Raw genomic sequence first — 23,877 nt, forward strand, 5'->3', positions numbered from 1 at the left:
GTTACTCTCGTTTACTCTGAAAATTTTCCAATCAGGTAGAAAAACATTTCCACCTATTTCCTCTAGTTACTGTTATGAGAGTAAAACACACAAATAAATTTACTCCATCTCAAGGAAGAGTAACTCCTGAGCTTATTTTATTATGTTTTTATGTTAAGAGACAAAGCCTAAGAGACAATCCCAAAAGTGTAGATTATTAGTAGGATTTTTGTTGTCTCTTAGTAAATTAATTTTTTATTTTAATGAGTAATGATATATAAAAGATAAGTTTTAAATAAAACATATAACATTAAAATTGAAAACATAATAAGATTACAAAGTTGCAACAAAAAAAATACAAAAAAAAAATTAAGCAAACACATATTTTATTCAATTCATAGAAACTTACAAATTATATGTTATTTGGAAGACGTCCAAATTTAGCTTATATATTTTCAATCAAATTATTTTTTAATTGTTGATGGGCTTGTCTATTCCGAACGCTCGCTCGACGATCAATTGTACTGCCGAGATTTGTAGGCATATCGACGGAAAATGTATCATCCACATCTTCTCCTTGTTGAAATTCAAAAACGTCATACTGAGTGAATGATGATCGTTCATCTTCGACAATCATATTATGGAGTATGATACATGCTCTCATAATATTTGTTATTTTGTCTTTATCCCATAACTTAGATGGATTTTTGACAACGGCAAATCTAGCTTGAAGAATTCCAAAGGCACGTTCAACATCTTTTCGAATAGCTTCTTGGGTCCATTTCGGATAAATACCATCCGTGAGATAATAACCCAAATGGCACTCCGTTCCGTTGACATAGAAGTTTACTTGACGCATTTTCGTTAATAATGTCATCAAAAACAGGTGATCGATCAACAATATTAAGATCGTTCATAGTACCTGGAGCTCCAAAAAACGCGTGCCATATCCAGAGGTCATATGAAGCTACCGCCTCCAACACAATTGTTGGTTTTCCAGTTCCTCGTGAATACATTCCTTTCCAAGCGGTCGGGCAATTCTTCCACTCCCAATGCATACAGTCGATGCTTCCAATCATCCCTGGAAATCCACGTTCTTCTCCGATATGGAGTAGTCTTTCCAGATCCTCCGGTGTGGGACGTCTTCGGTATTCATCGCCAAACAAGTTGTTATTCCGGCGGTAAAATTGTGCAAACATTTTCGAGCTGTTGTTTCAGAAAGTCGGACATATTCGTCAACTGTATCAGCTCCACCACCATATGCCAATTGTCGAATTGATGCAGTACATTTTTTGTAGGGGTGATAGACTAGACCGTCCGGTTGCATCTTCTGTTGGTTGAAAATACGGTACTTCTGTGGAGAGACGATGCACAATACGCAGGAACAATGATTTGTTCATTCGAAACCGTCGCCGGAATAACTTGGGAGTGTATGTTGGAGTATCGCTAAAGTAATCATTCCAGAGCTTCTGGTGGCCTTCTTCCCGGTTTCTCTCGATAAAAATACATTTTTTTCGCTCTTTTGGTTCTGGAATAAGATCAGGGTTTTCAAAATAATCATCAAATATGGAATCAAATTCATCATCATCATCTTTGAGGTAATGATAATGGGAAGAAGATGCCATTAGAATTTTTTTTTAAAAAGAGAAGATATGATGAAAGTGAGGAGAAGATGTCTAAAAATGTTTTACGATGTCTTATACTTATAGGCTAAAAGAAGTGTATCTTATGATACTAGCTTGTAACACTATATTTTGTTTTCATTACTCGTGAGGACATCTTGTGACACTATATTTTGTTTTCATTGGTCACGAGCACACATGCTCACGAGCACACAGTGAAGACATCTTCTGACACATTTTTGGAGGCAAGTGCAATCCAATTGTCATACATTTTTGTAGATCATGATCGTGAATCATGTTTTCATGAATGTGTAGTTTACAAAGAGATCATTTATAATTATAGCCATAATACGATAAGAGTTCATTTATAAATAAATTCATAAGTCATTATGAATCATTACAAAGAGTTCAACAAAAATCAGTACAAATCTGATTCATTACAAAAGGCTTGTTCGAAAAACTGATCAATAACGATGATCATTACACCAACAAACTGATCAGTACAAATCAGATTACAGATTACTACAACATCTGGATTCACATAAAGATGATCACCAAACCTATGAAAACTAAAACAATGATCATTACACCAACAAATACTTCAAACCCATTGATAAAACTTGATCTCTTCTTTGCTAAGTCACACACAAGCTTCTCTAACCTAACCAACTTCTGCTCAGTCTCAAAGTCACTCAAAAAGGTGAGATTATCTACCTTTTCAGCCAGTTGAAGTATGTGTCTATCTCTGGCCTTCATCTCCTCCATCACCGCGACATCCCACAACTTCCAAACATGGAATTCTCCATCATCAACCTGCTCACATGTGTAGTATCTTCTTCCTGGATCGTTTTTTGTGTACGACGTTGCTAGTAGAGGTTCACCACCACAGTAGCATGTCTGCGGGAATCCAAACTCAACCTCGGGTTGCGGAGGGTACTGAGCCGGTGCACCACAATTGATGCTTAACTCAGCTTGGTCCCGACGAATAAGCTCTTTCGTTGAGTTGTATCCACTGTCAGCTATCTCCCCCACCATACTCCTCTGGATCTTAAGGCTGGCTGTAGCTATATCGACGGCCCATTTTAACTAAACCTGAAAAAAACTAATCATATTAGATAGACATCTAATGATCTAGGAAGATAGACAATTTTTTAATAAAATAGCAACATTCATTTATAAAGTAGAAAGCAGAAATACATAGATAGACATTATAAGTTATTCATTAATAAAGATAGACATTTTAAAAGCAAACAGGAAGGGAATTCATCACGTTTAAGATAATACAAAGTACTAAACACATAAATTTTAAGACATAGTTCTAACATAGAAACATAGAAACATAGACAAGCTCTAATTCTCAGAAATAATGGGCGAGTAGCTTATTCTTGACAACTTCTTCAGCCTCACTTAGTGGTTCTTTCTTGGCTAGGAGTGTGTTTAGTATGGCAAGCTTTGACAGTTTCTCCTTCATCATGAGATCCTCCTTCTTCATTTCCCAAATGCTCGTATACTCAGCAAGAGACTTCCCTTGAGTATTATTCCTTTTAGCTTTAGCAGCCTTGATACCTTCAGGACGGATCTCATGATCACCAATAGTGGTGCTTGAAGTTTGTGAACATGTCTCTCCAGCTTTTCGCTTTGAACTCCCACTAATTTTAGGAGTGTTAAGGCTAAGTCATTTCTGCTCATACCTCAATACACACCACGCATGTTCAAGATTAAATTTCGTGTTGTGATCAGAGTAGAAGATGTCATGAGCCACCTTGAGAACATCATTATCATTCTGACCAAAACTGATATGTCTCTTTGCTGCCGCATATGCACCACAGAATTTGTTGGTGAAGTCATTGATTTTGTGCCACCTCTGCTTACAATGGAGATGCTCTCTTGGTTCACCACTCTCTCCAGCATGAGGACTTGCTGCATAATATTCACCTACTCGTTTCCAGAAGGTCCCTGATTTTTGTTCATTTCAACAACAGCATCCTTAGATGTGTTTAGCCACACACTTATTAGGACCTCGTCATCAGCTGGAGTCTATTTCCTTCTCTCCCTACAAGCCACTGGTGTGTCTTCACGTACATCTGGAGCGTCGGTTTGTTGTGAACTGAAAGGAGGGAAATCTGAGGCTCCAAAGTTTAAAGTAGAAGGATAACTTTCATAAGGAAAGTTCTGACTGTTAAGAAGGCCTACATAACTACGAGACTGACTATATGGATTCTTTGAATCCGTATGGATTAGAACAGAGAGAGGAGTATAGAAGAGAAACCGTAGATAAACCGGAGATATATGATACAATGAGGGATGGTTGGGGTTTAATAGGTGAAACTTGAAGAAGCAATAAGTAAGAATAATAAAGACATAACCATAAACTACCAACGTCTAATCAAGAGTTATTACACATTGCACAACCAAAAAGCTATCAAGTAATTAAATTATAAGAGGATTTGGTTTCAAACAAACTAGACTCCAATGACAAAGAACTAACCATAAACATCTCTTCATTCAGACTTGTCAATTTAGGTCACTAACCTTCAATTAAGTTAAAAACGATTTCGTTCGAAACCAACTACAAGAATAAACGTACTAAACAATATACTTTTTCGCAAAAAGGTTACATATGGTATGAGAACACACCATAAAACTCGAATGAGTGAATCACCACGCATACGTCGTTTTCTAACAAATCTTATATTCTACCAATCATTTGAAAAATAATGCTATGAGAACACACCATAAATCACCAAGTTACAAAACGAATACTGAGTTACCAAAAATGATAAACCCTATAAACACTGAACTTCTAAACATGAATTCTCAAATCTACAAAGATAACCAAAACACCAAAATCATAAACCAATATGGTGGCAATTGAAATCAACGAGAAAGCAAGCTAATGAAACCCGTAAAACTACATAAATATACACCCTTTGTAATTAATTTACAGAAAATACACAATTCTTGATACAACATTCCTCAAAAAATGAAAAAGCTAAGGAAAGAATAAACCTTTGAATGGATTTGCAGAGGAAAAATCAAAAAACAGAGACACGGTGCAAAGAGAAGACCCTTACATTTACTCAAACACTGAAATCCATCGAAGATCAATTGTACTCATCAAGAAAAGGAATCTAAAAATGGCTTCTTCTCTGAAATCCCTAAATCTACCCTAATTTTCAATTAGATTTACTCAAACACCAAACATAGAATCAGAAACAGATCGGTGAACAATCACAAACAAAAAGCATGCAATCAAATCGTCACAATATAAATTTCCAATCAAACCCAGATACGGAGGACTTATTTTCGACAAACAATTCCTATAAATCTCAAAACGGAGGACAGAGGAGGAACACATACCCGGTTTCGATTGGATTCGGCGGAGAAGGGTTCGATGACAGGAGAGATCGGTGTGGATTGAACGACCAGATGACCGTCTGTTTGAAATCGCCGACGAAAGAGAGAGAATAGGGAGACGATGAGAATGAAGTCGATACCGTAAACTTTACTTTCCCCTACCCCATTCGGTAAACTTGTTGCCTTACGCCACGTGCCCTTTAAGGACATGTTCGAAAAGTTCTTAATTAACCGACGACTCTTTTGTTTTTCCATAATTTTGATTTAAATTTTGGGTGATTATTACTAAGCAACTTCGCTAAGAAGTGCCGATAATGTTGGTCTTAGATTCAGGATCAGCTCTTGCTAACAATAATGCCTTATATGACCTATTGTAAAACAATCTTTCCAACGTACATCGAGTTAAGAGCACAAAGAATCAATTTATAGTTCCTAACCACTAATTGTTGCTAAAAGTGAACGCTTTTTCACCATAGCACAACCCTGTCTTAGTCACAATTTCACTAGTATATCGAGAGTGTAAAGAGGTATCTGAATAATTTACATGTAGACCTTTTTGTTTGATGTATGTGTTTAGAAAATTCAACTTACTCAAGAGTTAATTTTGCTTAGTCCTAAATCCTAATATGATTTTTTTTTTTGCTCAATTAAGGTTTTCCAACGACAAAGTTAAATTTTAGTCGTTTTGTTTAATGAAGGTGTGCGTTGAATTTTCGTTAAAATAAGTTCCAGCACCAACAAGAGACTAAAGAATTTAACATGTATGGAGACGCAAAATATTATATAACAAATGTCGTAGACGATAGTGCCAAGAGGAATAAAATCATATTCAGCACAACTTGCAAGATTTTATCAATGAGAATACAATACGGTTGAACAACATCTCGAGTCTTTTTTTTGTAACACTTTTTTTTTTTTTTTGTAACACCATCTCGAGTCTATATATAATAATATATACATAAACATAATATATGTTTTTAGTGATGCAATGCAATATGCATTCAAGCAGTGCTTCTTTTGCTACACAAGACCATCGCAATATTCTACATGACGATCCCTATCTATGTTACACTCCTGTAGCTGAGGTAATCTAAAAATAAATAAAATGACTGGAGATCCCATGTATATTAAAAGAGAAACATTACAACATTTTAATTATGACACGAATCATCATTAGAATGTTTTTTAAAGTCTTTAGAAAAATATGTTGATCTACTAAACATATATTAGAGCATCAGCATCAGTGAACTCCACGGAGAGTTCACACAGTTTTCGAAAAAAAAAAAAATTAAAATAAATAAAAGCAATGAACCTGCCTCTTGGGAGTTCACTGCACTGAACACGGATCATCACTGTAGCGCGGGCCCCACGACACGTGGCGGCCCGCGATTGGTCCGATTAATAATTTTTTTTTTTTAAAACAAAAATCAAACAGAAAAAAAAATAATAAAAAAATACTTTGTGAACCCCTTTTATGGGGTACATTAATGCTGATGCTCTTATATACTTCTTTTTAAACTAACCATGAAATTAATTAACAATCTACAATTATTGTTTTTCCTTCTTTCATTAAATAAAAATTACAGAATTACCAAAAGTGAACAAAATATATATTTGACAATTAATAATTTTAAGTATAAAGATTTGACAATAATTTACATATATTCGTTATTTTTAATGTTATATTATTAAAAATAAATTAAACAATCGTATTAACCATATTAATAATTAGATTTTTTTCATATATGTTATATTTTTTTAATTTTTAAAATGACTATAAATAACGAAAAATTGTTAAAAGTCTCACACTGAAAATTTTATGATTTTTAGTTTAAAATTTTTGTTATAATAAAATACAAATAATCATAAAACCATATGAGTAAATCATATTTAATAGATATTTAGATTAATATATATAGGGCTTACGAATTATATAATTATGATTGGACGGTTAAAATTCGTATTCAACAATTATTAGATTATACATTTCATTTTGTGCATGTGCGCGGATAATCACCTAGTTGTATAATATACAAATTTATGGGATGTCTGAGAAGCAATGTTTGTAAATGTTACCATTGGTCCATTTGACGTTTCATTCATATAGTATATACGTTGCAAATGGTTATACGTTGAAATATATTGTAAACAGTCATTTGCATTAATGTGTGACGGCGAAATAGAGAAGCTTTGCGTTTCCATCATTAACCAATGGAAGTAGGTCCGTTACAATTTTTTTTTTTTTTTTTTTTTGCAAAAATGTCCGTTACAATTTTTTTTTTTTTTTTTTTGCAAAAATGTCCGTTACAAACTTACAACTAGTGATAAAGCAAACCGAATCTGACACCGACAAATACTTTGAATGTGAACAACAAAAAATTGGAACTTCTTCACAGGCTTCATACGGAATGTTAGAAACGAAAAGCATGTTTTTGAAACACAATCTGGTCCCGAGTATTCATTGAACAAGTTAATTATTTAAATTTTGTTTTAAAAAATGCAATCTGGGGACTAAATATTTAGCATTTTGAGATGCAGGTATAACAAAACTACTAATTCTTTCGTTTCTAAATGTAATTAGTTTTAGCGAAAATAGTTTGTTTCACAATATAAGTAGTTTACATATTTCAATGCATCTTTTTCATTTATTGGATATTGTGTGACCAATGAAATAATGTTAGACTAGATCCTGATCCGCGCGCCAGCGCGGATATGAATTTTCAGTTTTTAATTATTTATTTTATTAAATGATGTATTTGTAATATTCGTTCATATTATATTCATTAATTAGATTTTTTTTTTTTGCATCTTAAACTACTTATTTTTTTACGAATGTGTGATATCATATAAAAAATATAAGAAAAATGAGTATAGAGTTAATTAGATAATTTTAAAAACAGAATTTTTTTTTTCGTGTGCGATATCATATAAATAATAATCCGCCTAGTTAACAAAAATCATGATTATTTTATGTGTAATTTTTTTTATTTTGACAATTTCCTTAAAACTATATTAAATTTTACATATTTTAATTAGAATATTTTTAATATCTTTACCTTTTTAATTGAAATGCAACTCAATATTTTTTAAAAAATTATAACAAAATATTTAAAAAATATTTTTAGAATTTGTTTGAAAAATATGAAAACTACATTTTAAATTAAAATTATCCTAAAATATGATAAGTTTTGATGTAAACAAAAACTCAAATTATGTCAAAAATAATGATATTCAATGATAGTAACAATTTTAATTGATTATTTTTTAAAAAGTACATTTACAAAAATATTGTTTGAAAGAAAATTCATTTATCTTTCAAATATAAAATGAAAATATTATAATTAAATAATAAAAAATATAAATAAAAACCATAAATTTAACAAATGACAACTGAGTTATATTATGCTAAAATTTTCTTTCTAACAATTTAACAAATGACAAATGAGTTATGAGCAAATAATACCATATAATTTTTAAAAACATAGTCATTCTTAAATATTTTTTGAATAAATAATTATTTTTAAATTTAATCAACTGAAAATAATATCCGTACAATTGTGTGAGTCAAATTCTAGTTTTATTGATGCATGTTATATATTAGTGCTGCATGTTTTAGGTAACATTTTAATGATGCACGTTTTTAAAAATCTCCATTATTAAAATTATGCACGTAAGGATAACTCATGAGTTTTTTTGGTTGATTAAATGACATTATGTCCAAATTTATTTAAGGATATTTCATTAAGATAACTGAAAAAGACAAACAATAAAATATGAAGTTTAAATTCATTTAAGCATATTTCATTAATGTAACTGAAAAGACAAGTAATAAATTAGGCAGTTTTATTCGTTTTAGGATATTTCATAAATGCAACTGAAAAAGACAAAGCAAAAAAAAAAGAGTTTAATTAATGAAATAAGAACGTTTTCAAATGAGTACTTCTCTTTTAATAATATAGATTTTTAATAATTGGTTGAATTAATTGGTTAAATGATATATTCTTTTAAATAACAATTTTTTAAATATTTGTGGTTTTAAACAAAACTAATTACGATTAGAAACGGATGAAGTATTACTTGCACAAATGCAAGTTCTCTAAAAATTTTTTTTTAAAAAATTGTAAAACCAAACTTCAATATGATTCTAGTTTCTTAGAGCATCATTATCCCACATACTCATTTAGGGGTTCTTAATCTTTTTTTAATAATTTTTAGTTGGAAAAATGGGTTTAAGAGACCTAGTTAAGAGACGGATATATTTGTGTGGTCCATTGCAATCTCTTATTTAAGGTTTCTTAAAAAAAATATCAAACATTATTTTATTAAACTTCAAATTTATTTATTAAATTTTTAAACATAACATTTTAAACATAGATTTAAAATACAAGTAGAAACACAGCACAAAAAAAACAAGAAGTTCAGATGATAAGAAAGAATGTGATAAAAACATTTGTATACATATGCAAAAACACCAAAGCAGACAAAAATATTTTTCCAAATAAGTGATCAAAGATGGTGTCATTCAGCAATGGCGTACCTAATTCTGAAAGGAGATGGGTGGATTCGTGGTGGCTTCCAAGTGAACTCCACTAGGACAAGTCCTTATCTGAGTTGTATCCGTAGATTAGCACAACATTATTGCATGCCATTTACTTGCAACTGATGCTATCGCTTGAGCTCTATGAGATATTTTCGTTGCTGCGTGCAGACAAAATAATCCCAACAACTTGGACCACCGCAGAGACCTGAAAACATAACCATCCCAAACTTTTAACATCATCGTATAACAAGAAACCAAAGAAGAAACTAAAGCTCGACTCACCGTGAAATCACCACCGTTTATATACGTGATACGTCCGCTATACGCAGTGGTCTGGAAAAACGTGGTAAACTGGCTAACAGTGACGACCAGAAACTGTAGAAGCAGAAAGATGCGGAACCTGTGGCTTATCTTAGAGAGGTAATGACGCAAACGTATGTGCTTATCTCACAGAGTTCTGTAATAAAGGAAAAAACATAAAAAAGGTTTCAGCTTTCAATCCAAAACAGGGGAGTGACAAAAGTACAAGCAATCTAACAGAGTTCTGTAATAAGGAAACACATAAAAGGTTTCAACTTTCCGACAACCCATGAACTATCACAGAGTTCTGTAATAAGGAAAGCTTTGTCCTTTAAGTTTAACAATCTCACAATCAATCATTATCTTATCTTTTTCAATTCAAAGTGACAAACTTTAAGCTCAAAAACACTAAAACTACCGGAGGATGGTTCATCATTTCATGGAGAGACAGAGAAAGTGATGGTTTGATGGAGAGACAGAGCAAGTGATGGGAAGGTGAAGCGGACGGCGCCGGGGATTAAACCGGAGAGCTCCTCCTGGTTTAAGGGCGGAGGGGATTAAACCTTGCCTCTTTGCATCTGTAATCGCCCACACCTATCAAAAAGCGGGGTTCCTCGTCTCGACGGAATCGATCTCCATCTGGTTTAAGAGCTCCTCCAGCTGCGACGGAATCAATCTCCATCTCTGATTAGGAAACCTCAGAGAAAGCGGGGTTCTTCGTCAGCGACAGGGCAAGGAAGAGGGAGAAGAAATTGTCTACCCCAAAAAAGCGACGGGTGGCATCAAGAGGCGTATCCTATGTCACCTAATTAAGATACGTTGCTTCTGGTAATTGGCTTTTTTCTTTTTCTTTAATTCCTAATTAAACTAAAAACTCCTCATAAGATCTCCCGATAAAGATAAAGATGCTCTTAGATCAAGTTTGGGCTTGGACTCTAACATCAAATGGTAGCAATGTGGGCCCACTAAAATGCATAGGCATCTAGTATTTCGTAATTGCTTTTGCCTTTCTCAATTTTGACTCTTTCAACTACCATTCGCGCCATAAGCTCTTTATCCCCTCTCATTCAATGGATTACAAATGACAAAGAAAAAGAAAAGACAGAGCGAGAAACAAGACAGGAACAGAGAAAATTAGTAAATCACATCAGCAAAGAAAAAACGAGAGAACTAATTTGGTTATTACGGAAAAAATTAAAAACGTTTCGAGAATTCCGGCAGCCTAGCACCTGTTAAGTAAATGGCCGTGGCCTGGCTAATTTGGCCGCTCATGCTATCTCTCACAGCACTTTCTGCTAACTCGTTAACCGAAGCAGAAGCATTGCTGAAATTCAAGGAATCACTAACAAACACCAAGTCTCTCGATTCTTGGACATTAGATTCAGAGCCTTGCGGAAGAACACAACGATGGTTCGGATTGCTATGCAACAAAAACTCTGTTTTTGGCCTCCAAATCGAACAATTGGGTCTCACAGGAAACATTGACGTTGCACCCTTAGTCGACCTACCCGGTTTACGCACCGTAAGCATAATGAACAACTCCTTCTCCGGTAAAATACCAGAGTTTAACCGATTAACCGCTCTGAAATCGATTTACTTATCAAACAATCGGTTCTCTGGTGATATCCCTCCTGATTATTTCGCAAGAATGCTTTCCCTGAAGAAATTGTGGCTGTCGAACAACGAGTTCTCTGGCCACATCCCTCTCTCGCTTGCCACTACATTACCAAAACTGATGGAGCTACACCTCGAAAACAATCAATTCACTGGGATTATACCGAACTTCACCCAACCGGGTTTAGCTGATGTCAATCTCTCAAACAATCGGCTAACCGGAGAAATACCACCCGGTTTGTCAAGATTCAAGGCAAGCAGTTTCGCGGGAAATTCTGATCTTTGTGGTGCAGAGCTAGGAACAACCTGCACGCAGCCGGGAATTTCGACTGCATCGATCTCAGTAGACGGAGACAAGAAAGCTGAGTATAAGAGCAAATACTATATAGCATTCGGTACACTAGGGTTCCTTTTTATCCTTATCATATTCTTCTTATTAATCCTAAAGAAGAGGAGGACGAGTATGCTTCGTACCTCTGAACAAGACAACACAGAGGATCAACAAATTCAGGTTAGTCGCAATGCTAGAAGTGCATTTATTTAATATCCCGTTGGTCTATGCTTAGAGCATTTCTTTAATAGCGCGTTGGATCTATGTTTAGGCAGCTTAATCGCGACTTCATGTATATTTCCATGTATACCACCTGGCAACTTCGCAGCTTAAACACATCTAAGAGAGATCTGAAATTAAACATAACATAATTCTTGATGTGGTTTGATAGGTAACTGTTGACGGATCAAGAAGTGGAGCCTCGAGGCATGGTAAGCCCAGTAGTTTCCGCGAGCTGAGGACAGATTTGGTGATGGTGAACAAAGAAAAGGGTGTTTTCGATTTAGAGGAGTTACTAAAATCATCAGCTCACGTTCTCGGAGCTCCCAACGGCCAGCCTAACAGCGGGGGAAGCGTGGGATCTGCGTACAAGGCGGTGATCGCGAGCGGAGTCAAGGTGGTGGTGAAGCGAGTGACGGTGATGAATGAAGTGAGTATAGGCGTATTCGCACAAGAGATCAAAAACCTAGGAAGCTTGCGTCACAAGAACATCCTAACGCCTCTGGCTTACCATTCCAGGCGAGACGAGAAGCTACTAGTGTTCGAATTCATCCCTAATCTAAGCCTGCTTCACCGATTAAAAAGCGAGGAGGATTCGCAACTAAACTGGCCTTCACGGTTTAAAATCATTCAAGGAATCGCAAGAGGGATGTGTTACCTCCACGGAGAGTTAGCGTTTCTAACCTTACCTCACGGAAACCTAAAATCGAGCAACATATTCCTCGCCGACGACGGCGAGCCGCTGATCTCCGAGTTCGGCCTCCAGAGATTGATCAGCCCCGACGCTCAATCCCAATCCCTAGCCGCGTATAGCTCTAGCGACGCAACCGTCTCTGCGAAATCCGACGTGTATACTTTCGGAGCCGTGGTGTTAGAGATCTTGACGGGGAAGTCCCCGCCGCAATACGGTGGATTGGATCCAGCCGGTGGCGCGAGTTTGGCGGAGTGGATTGGCTCCGACGTGGATCTGCTTCATCCGACGGTTGTAACTGCCGCTCGCGATGATAAAATGGTGTGGGATGAGATCGAGAATGTTTTGCGCATCGGTGTGAGATGTATCGGAGAAGATCCAGATCGGCGACCGAGTATGATTGAAGTCGTTGACGAACTAACGATGGATGATTCTAGCGACGACTTCATTTCTGTAGAAACTTAGCTTCACCGTCGATTCTGGGATTCGATGAATTCCAACCGTTAGATTCATGTAGCACCATTTTTTGTTTTCATTCTCTATCTTTAAATATTTATATACTTGACGCGGGTTGAGAATATTAATTTAGTTATTTATAAGATAAGAAGATATTAGGTGTGTTTAATGTTGATATTGATTTGGTTATAGATTGGATTTTTTTTTACTTTTCATTGGCCACGACTTATGTGCAGAGGTTTAGGATATATGAGTCATTAATATAGGATATCTTTTCAATTTGAACTTATTTTTCAGGCAAAAAAAAGAGGATTGAAACCATCACAAAAGTGCAGGAGGTTAACGATGAAGAATGCTGTAGAAGAAGTATTATAACTAAAATGCTCGATTTTATTAAGATGTATAAGTATAAAACTTATAATAAATAGATGGCTAGCAAAATTTTGAAAGGCAAACAACATTATTAGGTAAAATGAAAACATAGTATTAAGCAAACGAAAAATTCTTCAAACTTGATCAACTCTCAAGTCTGAATTTATTATGTTGCGATAGGAATCCTGTAACAGCATACAAACACAAGAATATATAAATTATTGTAAATTCTAATTAGTTTTGAGGTAACCAATAATTAAATACACAAATTCTAATTAGTTTTGGGTTAGCACTACCGCTTCCGTTCTTACCCATCTTATCTTTCTTAGTTGCATTTGTGTTCGCACACACAGAAGAATCATACTCTTCTTTGGAAGAAACTTTTCCATCATCCAAGTTAGGTGTGCTGTCTTTTATAGATGAGACCAGCTTCCTACTTTCAGCTATCTAAAGAGAGACAAAACAAATGAAAGGAAAAAAAAATTTAAAACGGGAATGGCAAAGAAAAATATTTAAAACAAAGTTGAGCATCGAGTTTACTTAGATCCTTGTACAGTCACCATATTTTCATTTTCATCTACTCTAAAAGATCTTTATGAAACTGTATCAGTGATTATTATGAGAAGGACATTTGAAGTTCGAAAACTTACATGAAACATGAGACTATAGACAATGTAAAACATTTGTTGTAGCTTTTAATCAAAATAGGAAACAAAATTCTGAGGTGCTCTAATAAAATGACATGTCAGCGTAATTTTTTCCAAATGAATGTGAGAACGTCACGTGGCGAAAGTAATGTGAATGCATTAAATCCAACGCATGCCTTTTAATATATAAGAGATTAGCTAATTTTATTCCTAATATATATAGTAATAAAAGAGACCTTTTGAGGTTCCATAGAGCGTCCACATCAGCGAAAAAAAATTCTCTCCAAAGATGACACATGCCATTATTACCAAAAAAATAGAAAATAAATAATAAGTAAATTTGCAATATAAGAAAAAATAAATAATAAGTAAATACACAATATAAGAAATATAAACATTGCATTAAACATTTATCTTAAAAAAGTATAATAAAATAAATAATAAGTAAATATACAATATGAGAAAGAGAAATATTACGTTAAACATTTATCGCAATATTAAAATTTTGATATAAAATCAAAACAATTAGAATAAATAATTATACAACTTAAGAAAAAAAAATAATAAATAAATATACAGTATAAGAAATAGAAAAACTACATTAAACATCTATATGAAAAATGTATGGGTTTACATTTTTATCATTTTAAATATTTCTATATATAAATATACAATATAAGAAAAACACGCATACAAAATAAAAAATAGAAATATTACATTAAACATATATCATAATATTATTATCTGATATAAAAGCAGGAAAATATAATAAGTAAATATAAAATATAAAAAAATAAACTATAAGTAAATATAAAATTAAGAAATGAAAAAACATCTATATGAAAAATGTATAGGTTTACATTTTTATCATTTTAAATATTTCTATATATAAATATACAATATAAGAAAAACACGCATACGATATAAAAAATAGAAATATTACATTAAACATATATCATAATATTATTATCTGATATAAAAGCAGGAAAATATAATAAGTAAATATAAAATATAAAAAATAAACTATAAGTAAATATAAAATTAAGAAATGAAAAAATAAATTAAACATCTCTCTGAAAATATATAGTAAAATAAATAATAAGTAAACATACAATATACAAAATATAAATAATATATTAAACATTTATCATAATATTAGAATAAATAAATAAACAATATAAGAAAAACAAAACATTAAATAAACATATAATATAAGAAATAGAAATATTACACTAAAAATCTAATGTAATATTATTATTTGATATAAAAGCAAAAAAAAAATAGAATAAGTAAATATACAACATAAGAAAAAATAATCAATAAGTAAATATATAATATGAGAAATGGAAAAACTAAATTCGACATCTATCTGAAAAATGTATACTAAAATAAATAATGAGTAAATATAATGTATAAGAAATATAAATATTATATCAAATATATATCATAATATTAGAATAATAAATAATAAGTAAATATACAATATAAGTAATAAAAAAACATACATTAAACATCCATCTGAAAAATGTATGATAAAATAATAATAAATAAATATACAATATAAGAAATAGAAATATTACATTAAACATCTATCATAATATTATCATTTGATATAAAAGCATAAAAATTAAAATAAATAAATATACAATTAGAAATTGAAAAAACTAAATTAGACATATATTTGAAAATTGTATAGTAAAATAAATAATAACTAAATACACAATATAAGAAATATAAATATTATATTAAACATTTATCGTAATATTAGAATAAGCTAATATAAAATATAGAAAAAATAAATAATAAGTAAATATAATATATAAAAAATAAAAATATTATATTAAATATATCGTAATATTATCATTGTTATAAATGCATGAAATTTAGAATAAGTAAATATAAAAATAAGAAAAGATAAACAGTAAGCAAATATACAATATAAGAAATAAAAATATTACATTAAACATCTATCATATTATTACCATCTGATATAAAAACAAAAAAATTAGAATAAAAAAATATACAATATAGAAAAATTTCCTATGATAGCCATTTTTAGTTTTTTGTCACAAAAATAGTTGCAATGAGAAAAATGACCAAAATTTTTTTATTAAAGAGTAAAAATACATTTATACCTACGGTTAACTAATCTAGACCTAGAGTTTAGAGTTAAGGGTGGGGTTTTGAGGATAGGGTTTTAGAGTAAAATAAAAAATAAATATTAAATTTTTCAAAATGAAAAGGGACTATTTTGGTCATTTTTCTTATTAAATGTTATTTTGTGACAAAAACTTAAAAATTACTATTTGAGAGAATTGCTTTACAATATAAAAAAAAAACTAAATATACAATATAAGAAATGAAAAACTATATCAAATATCTATCTGAAAAATGTATAGTTTTTTGTTTTTTCTAAAGAAATATGTATTTACACAATTATACAGTTCATAATTTTGTTTTCGTTTAGAATACAACGTCTAAAAGATTAGCTACATAGTTAACATTTGAAAATCAAAATAGCTCCGCGCGTAGCGCGGATTAACTCCTAGTCTATTATTATAAAAGAGTGTTTGCTTCACTCTAATAAAGCAACATGGGTAGATAAGTCAGTTCATATCATTGCGACACGTGTCCAAGATTCAATCCGCGTTGTTTCAATTTAACATCGATTGCTTTGTGTTTTGTTAATGGGCTTTCCCGAAAATTAGATTAAAAATACTGATATAGATAGTTACTGATTTTTTGGGCCCAAATCCAGATAAAAAAGAGAAGTCCATATCGATGTTATCTTCTTCCTGCCTGACAATTCTAGGGTTCATTTGCTATACCTCCGCTTCTATCTACCAACAATGGCTGTTCTGAGATAGTCGATGGATAATTAATCTTCCCGCTGGACTCTGCTCATGAAGTTTTAGACTCGATGCTTCACCTACCTCCAAAACGTTACAAGTCATATTGATTCGACATAATTAACCCAGACTTAACTCTTACGCTCCACTATGACTACGATCTCGAATTCAATGAATCTATCCATTTTCCAGTCGGTGATTCTCACCTATAAAAAGATTAGTATTCATCCATTTATCATCATCACCAAATTTCCTAAAATCGAGAGAAATCTTACTTTCCGTATTTGAGAGCAGCGACCGGCGGTTTGAAATGAAAGATGCAGCCATAGACTCTGGGTATCTATGGACTCGCAACAAGTCATCCCTGCACGCCCTGCAACGATTCAACCGTCTTTATAGCTGGGTTTTCGTCTGCGTTGGCACGTTCGTCGTCCTTATCTCAATTCAGCGAATGAGTTTCGAACCAGAGGTTAGATCATCAGTGAAGAGACTCAAACGATTTCCAACTACTGAGGGGAAACTGTCGATATAGAGGATTTGAAGGTGGATTTCAGACAAGTTTGTTTCTTGAGGCAGAAATCGCCGTTGCAGTTGGAGCAATGATTCATGGTAGTGGAGCTGCCGAGGAAACCACAGTTGTTAGAACAGAGACGGTGGCCTTCAGGCGTCTGAGATCGATGCTCTTCCGCCATAGATTTTGAGAGAAAGTTCGAGGCTTAAAAAAAAAATAGAAAAAGAAAATTGATTTGAAGGGGCGAAGAATCTGCAAAATCTAACAGAAATAACATGCACGAACCGGAAACTGGTCACCGAGAGAAACACAACAAAAGGAAAACAGAATATCGTTAATAAAAGAGAAAAAAAATTTCCTCCATTTTCTCAGCAAAGAAACAGAGATGAATATAAGAGATGGGAAATTTATTAAATGTCTTTATTAAAAAGCGAGAAGACAGAGAGCAGATGAGAGAAATCAGGAGCGGAGGAAAGATGTTTTAACCGTTTCTTGAGATAAGAAAAGTATGAGGCCTTACAAATGGGTCTATACAATTTACCATTATTATTATATCTGTAAGATGGGTTTCAAGTGTATTCTCATTGACTACTTAAGAGCGTTTATATACAAGCCTTAGAAGATCTTTGATAAGACTCAATCTAAGGATAACAACAATAGTTATAGATAACTACAGCTAACTAACTATCGTACTTTTCTAATATGGATATATACTAATACGTCCCCTCAAGATGGACTGGTCGGAGACAGACCAATCTTGACAAACAGATCATTGAACCGGACTCGCGGGAGTGGTTTGGTCAAGGCATCGGCGAGCTGATCCTTTGAGCTGACATGAGACACACGCAGGAACTTCCGTTGCACCAGTTCTCGAACAAAATGATAGTCTAAGGCGAGATGCTTCATACGTGAGTGGAAAACAGGATTTGCAGCCAAGTATGTAGCTCCTATGTTGTCACAGTAAAGTGTAGGAGTTGTTGTGAGAGGAAACCGAAGTTCTTCCAGTACGTTCGCAATCCACATGACCTCTGATGCTGTTGATGTTAAGCTTCGGTACTCTGCCTCTGTGCTGGAGCGTGCTACTCCTTTCATCTTCCGTGAGCTCCAAGAGATGGGTTATTTCCCAAGGTATACAATGTAGGCACCAGTGGAGGTGTAGTCGTCTTGATCTCCTGCCCAGTCAACATCTGAGTAGGCATGGAGTGTGAGAGGTGTTTTGTTGGAGAAGAAAATGCCTTTGTTCGCAGTGCCCGCTAGATATCTGAGTACTCTTTTGGCCGCTTCAAGGTGGAGTGATGTGGGGCAGTGCATGAACTGGGAGAGTCTGTTGACTGCAAATGCTATGTCTGGTCGTGTGAGACACATGTATTGTAAGCTGCCCACAATCACGCTGAATGTAAGAGGATCATCGAGAGCAACACCACCGTTTTGTATCAAGTCCTGAGTGGAGTGCATAGGAGTAGCGACAGCTTTGGAATGTGTCATCATTGTCTTGGCAAGGATGTCAGTGATGTACTTGGTCTGCGTGAGGTGGAGACCAGTACTTGTTCTGCGAGCTTCCATGCCAAGAAAGTATGATAGGTCACCAAGGTCCTTTAGTTAGAAGCGAGAGGAAAGATATTTGATGAAGCTGGTGATTTTGGACAAGTTGTTTCCTGTAACGATGATGTCGTCGACGTAAATCAGGACATAAACAAGCAAATTGTCAGAGCTGAAAACAAATAACGAGGCATCAGCCAGGGAGTTGACGAAGCCGACCCCAATAAGTGCTTCTCTTAGGGCATTGTACCAAGCTCGTGGAGCTTGTTTGAGCCCATAGATGGCTTTGCGTAGCCGACATACATGATCGGGCTTATCCTTGTCTACGAATCCTGGTGGATGAGTCATGTACACTTCCTCAGTCAGATCACCTTGGAGAAATGCATTGTTGACGTCGAGTTGTTTGAGAGGCCAGTTGTGTGCTATTGCTAGACCAAGAACTAAGCGGATAGAGGCATGTTTGATCACTGGGCTGAAGGTATCGTGATAGTCGATTTGTGGTCGTTGGTGGAAGCATTTAGCTACAAGCCGTGACTTGAGGCATTTCACAGTTCCATCGGGGTTGTACTTGATGCGGTGTAGCCATCGACAGCCCACTATGTTGGTGGCAAGTGATCGAGGAACCAGATCAAACGTTCTGTTGCGCACGATGGCATTGTATTCATCACTCATTGAGAGCCGCCACCTTTTATCTTTCAAGGCATGTGCTATATTCGCTGGTTCGAACTCGGAAATAATAGCTGCAAGGCCATACTTCCGATTTGGTTTGCTGATTTTGTTCTTGGACCGTGTTGTCATCGCATGTGTGTTGCTTGATTGTGTCGCAGGCGCGATGGAGTTGGTGATATCTGATGTCGTTGATGTAGTGGGAGGAGTTGTTGATGTTGTTGTTGATGGTGTAGGTGATGAAGTGTCTGAGACCGGGGTTAGCGCTGCTGACGTAGGCGCCAAGGAACCTGCGACTGGCTGACTGAAAATGGAAACTCGAGTAGCAATGGGTGAGAGAGGATCAGTAATACTAGCATCAGTTGAAACAGAGGAAGCTTTAGAGAGAGATGAGAATGGAAAGACAGTTTCATGGAAGATAACATGTCTTGATATGTAGATTTTAGAGTGAGAAACATCAAAACAAATGAAAGCACTTTGAGTTAGAGAGTAACCCAAGAATACACATGGAGTTGATCGCGGAGTGAACTTGTTGTTCCCATAAGGTCGTATCCAGGGGTAGCAGAGACACCCAAATGTTCGAAGTTTGCTGTAGTTAGGCGGTGTCTGGAATAGAGCTTGAAACGAATATGAGTTTGCCAACACCGGAGTTGTCATGCGGTTGATGAGGTACACAGCTGTAACAAAGGAGTAGCTCCAGTATGTATTGGGAATGCTGGCGTGTTGTAGTAGAGTCAGGCCTGTTTCCACGATGTGCCGGTATTTCCGTTCTGCTACTCCGTTGTGTTCTGGCGTGTGTGGTGGAGTGGTGTGGTGTGATATGCCGTGTGTAGTCAGGTAAGGTCGTAGTCCAATGAATTCGCCCCCATTGTCCGAGTACAGAGTTGTGATCTTTGTTTTGAACCGATTCTCAACTAACGTTTTGAAGGCTGGGAAGAGCTGAGCCACCTGCGACTTTGTTTTCATTGGGAACATCCATGTGTATCTTGTGAAATGATCAACAAACAGAACATAGTATTTGTAACCGTCAATAGAGTAGATGGGAGAGGTCCAGACATCAGAAAACAGAATGTCTAGTGGACGAGAGGATGACAAAGTTGTATTTGAAAATGGAAGTTTGTGAGTTTTATTACTGAAACAAGAATTGCAAGGTTGAGACAACGCAGGAGAAACTGGTAAATGAAAACAGGAAAGCATATGATTAAGTGTTTGAGAATTCGGATGGCCTAAACGAGAGTGCCAACCCGATTTAGAGGTTTTAAAACAGGAGAAAGCCAAAGCATTATTAAATGAAGAAGATGATTCAGTCGGCCATTCGTAGACTCCTTTACTGGCCTGTCCGTTAAGCATTGTTTGCCCCGTTCTGAGATCCTTCACCTGAAAGTCAGAGGGACACATTTGAACCATGACATTGTTAGTTTTGCATAGCTTGTTCACCGAAATAATATTCTTCTTCATCGATGGAACACACAACACATTATTTAAAATTAAAGATCTAGATGAAGAGAGAAGTTTGGTTGAACCAGTGTGAGTGATCGGGAGTCCAGTGCCATTTCCAATCATGACATCGTCGCCTCCTTGATATGGTGTGTGCAGAGAGAGATTGCTGAGGTCCGAAGCAATGTGATGTGAGGCTCCACTGTCAAGAAACCATGACGACATAGACATGTCAGACGTGCTTGCAGCTGTGTAGTGAGCCTGAGGATTCCACTGTGGCGGTGGCATAGGTGGTGGAGTGTGCCATTGCGGTGTTTGTATCTGTGGTGCTCCGGGACGGTACTGCACATTGGAAGCAGAGGAGTAGTGAGGACAGCGTCTTGCATGGTGTCCCTGTACTCCTCAGATTTGGCATTTGCCAAGGTAGCCACAGCCCCTTCCTTGATAGCCTCCACGAGTTGGTATTGTGCCGCGGTATTGCGGTCGTTGGTTATGCTGAGATGGACGACTCTGAGTTGCATTAGCTGTTATTGGAGCGGAGGAGTTAGTGATCTCTTCTGTGGTTTCCAGAGAGTTTTCTCTGATCAGAAGTTTTTCATGAAGCTCCTCCAAGGGTATGGGAATGTCTCTTCCATTCACCATGTCAGCAATTGCTTTGTAGTCATCCGGGAGACCTTCAATGATGTAATCAAGAAGGTCTTCATGTTCAAGGGCTGAACCCAACAGAGCAAGTTGATCAGCTTTGGCTAGGATGCCACACATGTAGTCAGTAATGTTTTGTGTTCCTTTGTTACTTCTTTTCAGGCTCTGTTTGAGTTGTTTGACGTGTGCTCTTGATGGCTTGCCATATGTGTTGTGAAGCAGACTCCAGATCTCATGGGTTGTTGTTTCTCGAGCGACCACAGGTTGGATGTTGAGAGTTAGAGTTCCAAGGATGGAACTGTACAAAAGACGATCTTGTCGTTTCCATGCTACAAGCATAGGATTTGATGTTGTGACACCGTTTGCATCAGTGACTGTCTCCGGAGGGGTTTGATCTGTATCATCTACGAATACATGGAGTTCGTGTGCTTCAAGTAGCGCTTTGACTTGAAGCCTCCAGGTTATGAAATTTGCTGCGGTAAGTTTGGTGATCCCATTCATATTGAGCGAGATGAGCGATGTTTTTGTATCAGAAGGGTTGAAAACAAGAGCCATTTCGGCTAAGGCATTGTTTGTGTTTGCCATAGATGTCGGAAAAAAAAATTCAGAGATTGATCGTATGCTCTGATACCATGTAAGATGGGTTTCAAGTGTATTCTCATTGACTACTTAAGAACGTTTATATACAAGCCTTAGAGGATCTTTGATAAGACCCAATCTAAGGATAACAACAATAGTTATAGATAACTACAGATAACTAACTATCGTACTTATCTAATATGGATATACACTAATAATATCAACCTATAAAAATAATTGTGTGAAATCTATACCATTTATTTTTTTCATAGTTAATTGTAAATAGTTTCTATAAGAGAATCAAATAGTGTTATGTAAAAATACTTATATTTTTCTGTAAACCTATATTATTAGCGGTGCTATGATTGCCGGAGCCTCTCCTCGTTCCGCCCGCTGGCCTATTGGGATAGCAGCCTGCGGGTAAAAATTAAAGAATATTAAAGCTTAAATATTCAGATTATGAAAGTATATAATTATCTAGCTGAATAATTAAGTTTATTACTTTCTGAAGCAATTAGAAATAAAATAAGTTAAATATATTATACAAATTTAGAAATAAACAAAAAATCAATATATAAAAAAATTAAAAAATCAAAAGAAACAAAGCATAAGAAATGTTAATTTATATTGTAACTACAAAATCACATATAGCAAAGTGATCAATTAAGCCAACTAAACTTTTAAAAAATGAAGCCCTAAATGTGTGTCTATGATATGGGGCCTAAGGCAATTGCCTCTTTGAAAACAAAGTAAACACAGCTTTCCTCACCGACAATGGTTTCAAATTTCGACGAATCAAATCCGTAAAGAATGTATAAGAACAAACTCAGTGCTTCATCAAATGAAAATCCCGGTTGTAGACCCCAATCAAATGAAAATCCCGGTTGTAAACCCAGTTATTTTGGGAAAAATCATAATTACATTAGGACTCGATTGCATTTTCTAAAAAGGTCACCTAATAGTTAATATGATGTCATTAGTGAAATCTAAAAGAAATATTTACATTGATCAAAAAAAATCTTTACACTACATAACATTCTCTACAATTTATGAAGTGTTCCAGCCATCTTACAACTCATCTATAAATATCGAAATGAAGCTCATCGCCATTGAGACGACAAACAAAACAACATAGATCAACATGGTCCAAAGACATCCCTTCTCAAATCTTCAAAGTATCCTCAAGTAAATTCATGTTGACATAATTGCACGGGTTGCACTTTTCTCTCAAAACATGTATTTATACCTAATGTGAGCAGAGGGTTTATGAAAAAATAAAAGACAAAAAGTGACTATAGGTAGTACTTAATTAACATACTTAAGAACACTTGAGTAAGCATAAAAATAAAACGTATGATAATGCTTTGCTCTTCTACGTTGAGGACAATAAACATAAAAACAAGAATCATTTGTAATAGATAGATGATATAATGATCATGCAAGCATATTTTGTAGATTATATGAGAAAAAAACTTCATTTTATATTGTATTAGCATGTGACACAACTATGCTATAGATTTTTAACC

General features: G+C 34.8%; 1 protein-coding gene and 1 long non-coding RNA gene across 2 annotated transcripts; one reads left to right on the plus strand and one right to left on the minus strand.

The window, feature by feature from the left end:
• Nucleotides 1-1,952: 1,952 nt before the first annotated feature.
• LOC106376721 lies at nucleotides 1,953-11,020 on the minus strand. Its single transcript, XR_001275649.3, has 4 exons — nucleotides 10,217-11,020; nucleotides 9,781-9,955; nucleotides 4,962-9,703; nucleotides 1,953-2,693 (listed from the first exon to the last, which is right to left on the minus strand). It is a non-coding gene; the product is annotated as an uncharacterized LOC106376721 (long non-coding RNA).
• An 18-nt stretch (nucleotides 11,021-11,038) lies between these two features.
• On the plus strand, nucleotides 11,039-13,284 carry LOC106376720 (pollen receptor-like kinase 3). Its single transcript, XM_013816838.3, has 2 exons — nucleotides 11,039-11,923; nucleotides 12,135-13,284. The coding sequence occupies exons 1-2, from the start codon at nucleotides 11,039-11,041 to the stop codon at nucleotides 13,116-13,118; spliced, it is 1,869 nt and encodes a 622-aa protein (XP_013672292.1). The 3' UTR covers nucleotides 13,119-13,284.
• Nucleotides 13,285-23,877: the final 10,593 nt, after the last annotated feature.

The sequence above is a fragment of the Brassica napus genome, chromosome C2 (assembly GCF_020379485.1).
Source record: "Brassica napus cultivar Da-Ae chromosome C2, Da-Ae, whole genome shotgun sequence".
Lineage (NCBI taxonomy): Eukaryota > Viridiplantae > Streptophyta > Magnoliopsida > Brassicales > Brassicaceae > Brassica > Brassica napus.

Coding starts and splice junctions, on each gene's coding strand:
- LOC106376720 (XM_013816838.3), top strand. CDS start 11,039: ATGGCCGTGGCCTGGCTAATTTGGCCGCTCATGCTATCTCTCACAGCA. Junction 11,924..12,134: donor CAGAGGATCAACAAATTCAG/GTTAGTCGCAAT, acceptor GTGGTTTGATAG/GTAACTGTTGACGGATCAAG.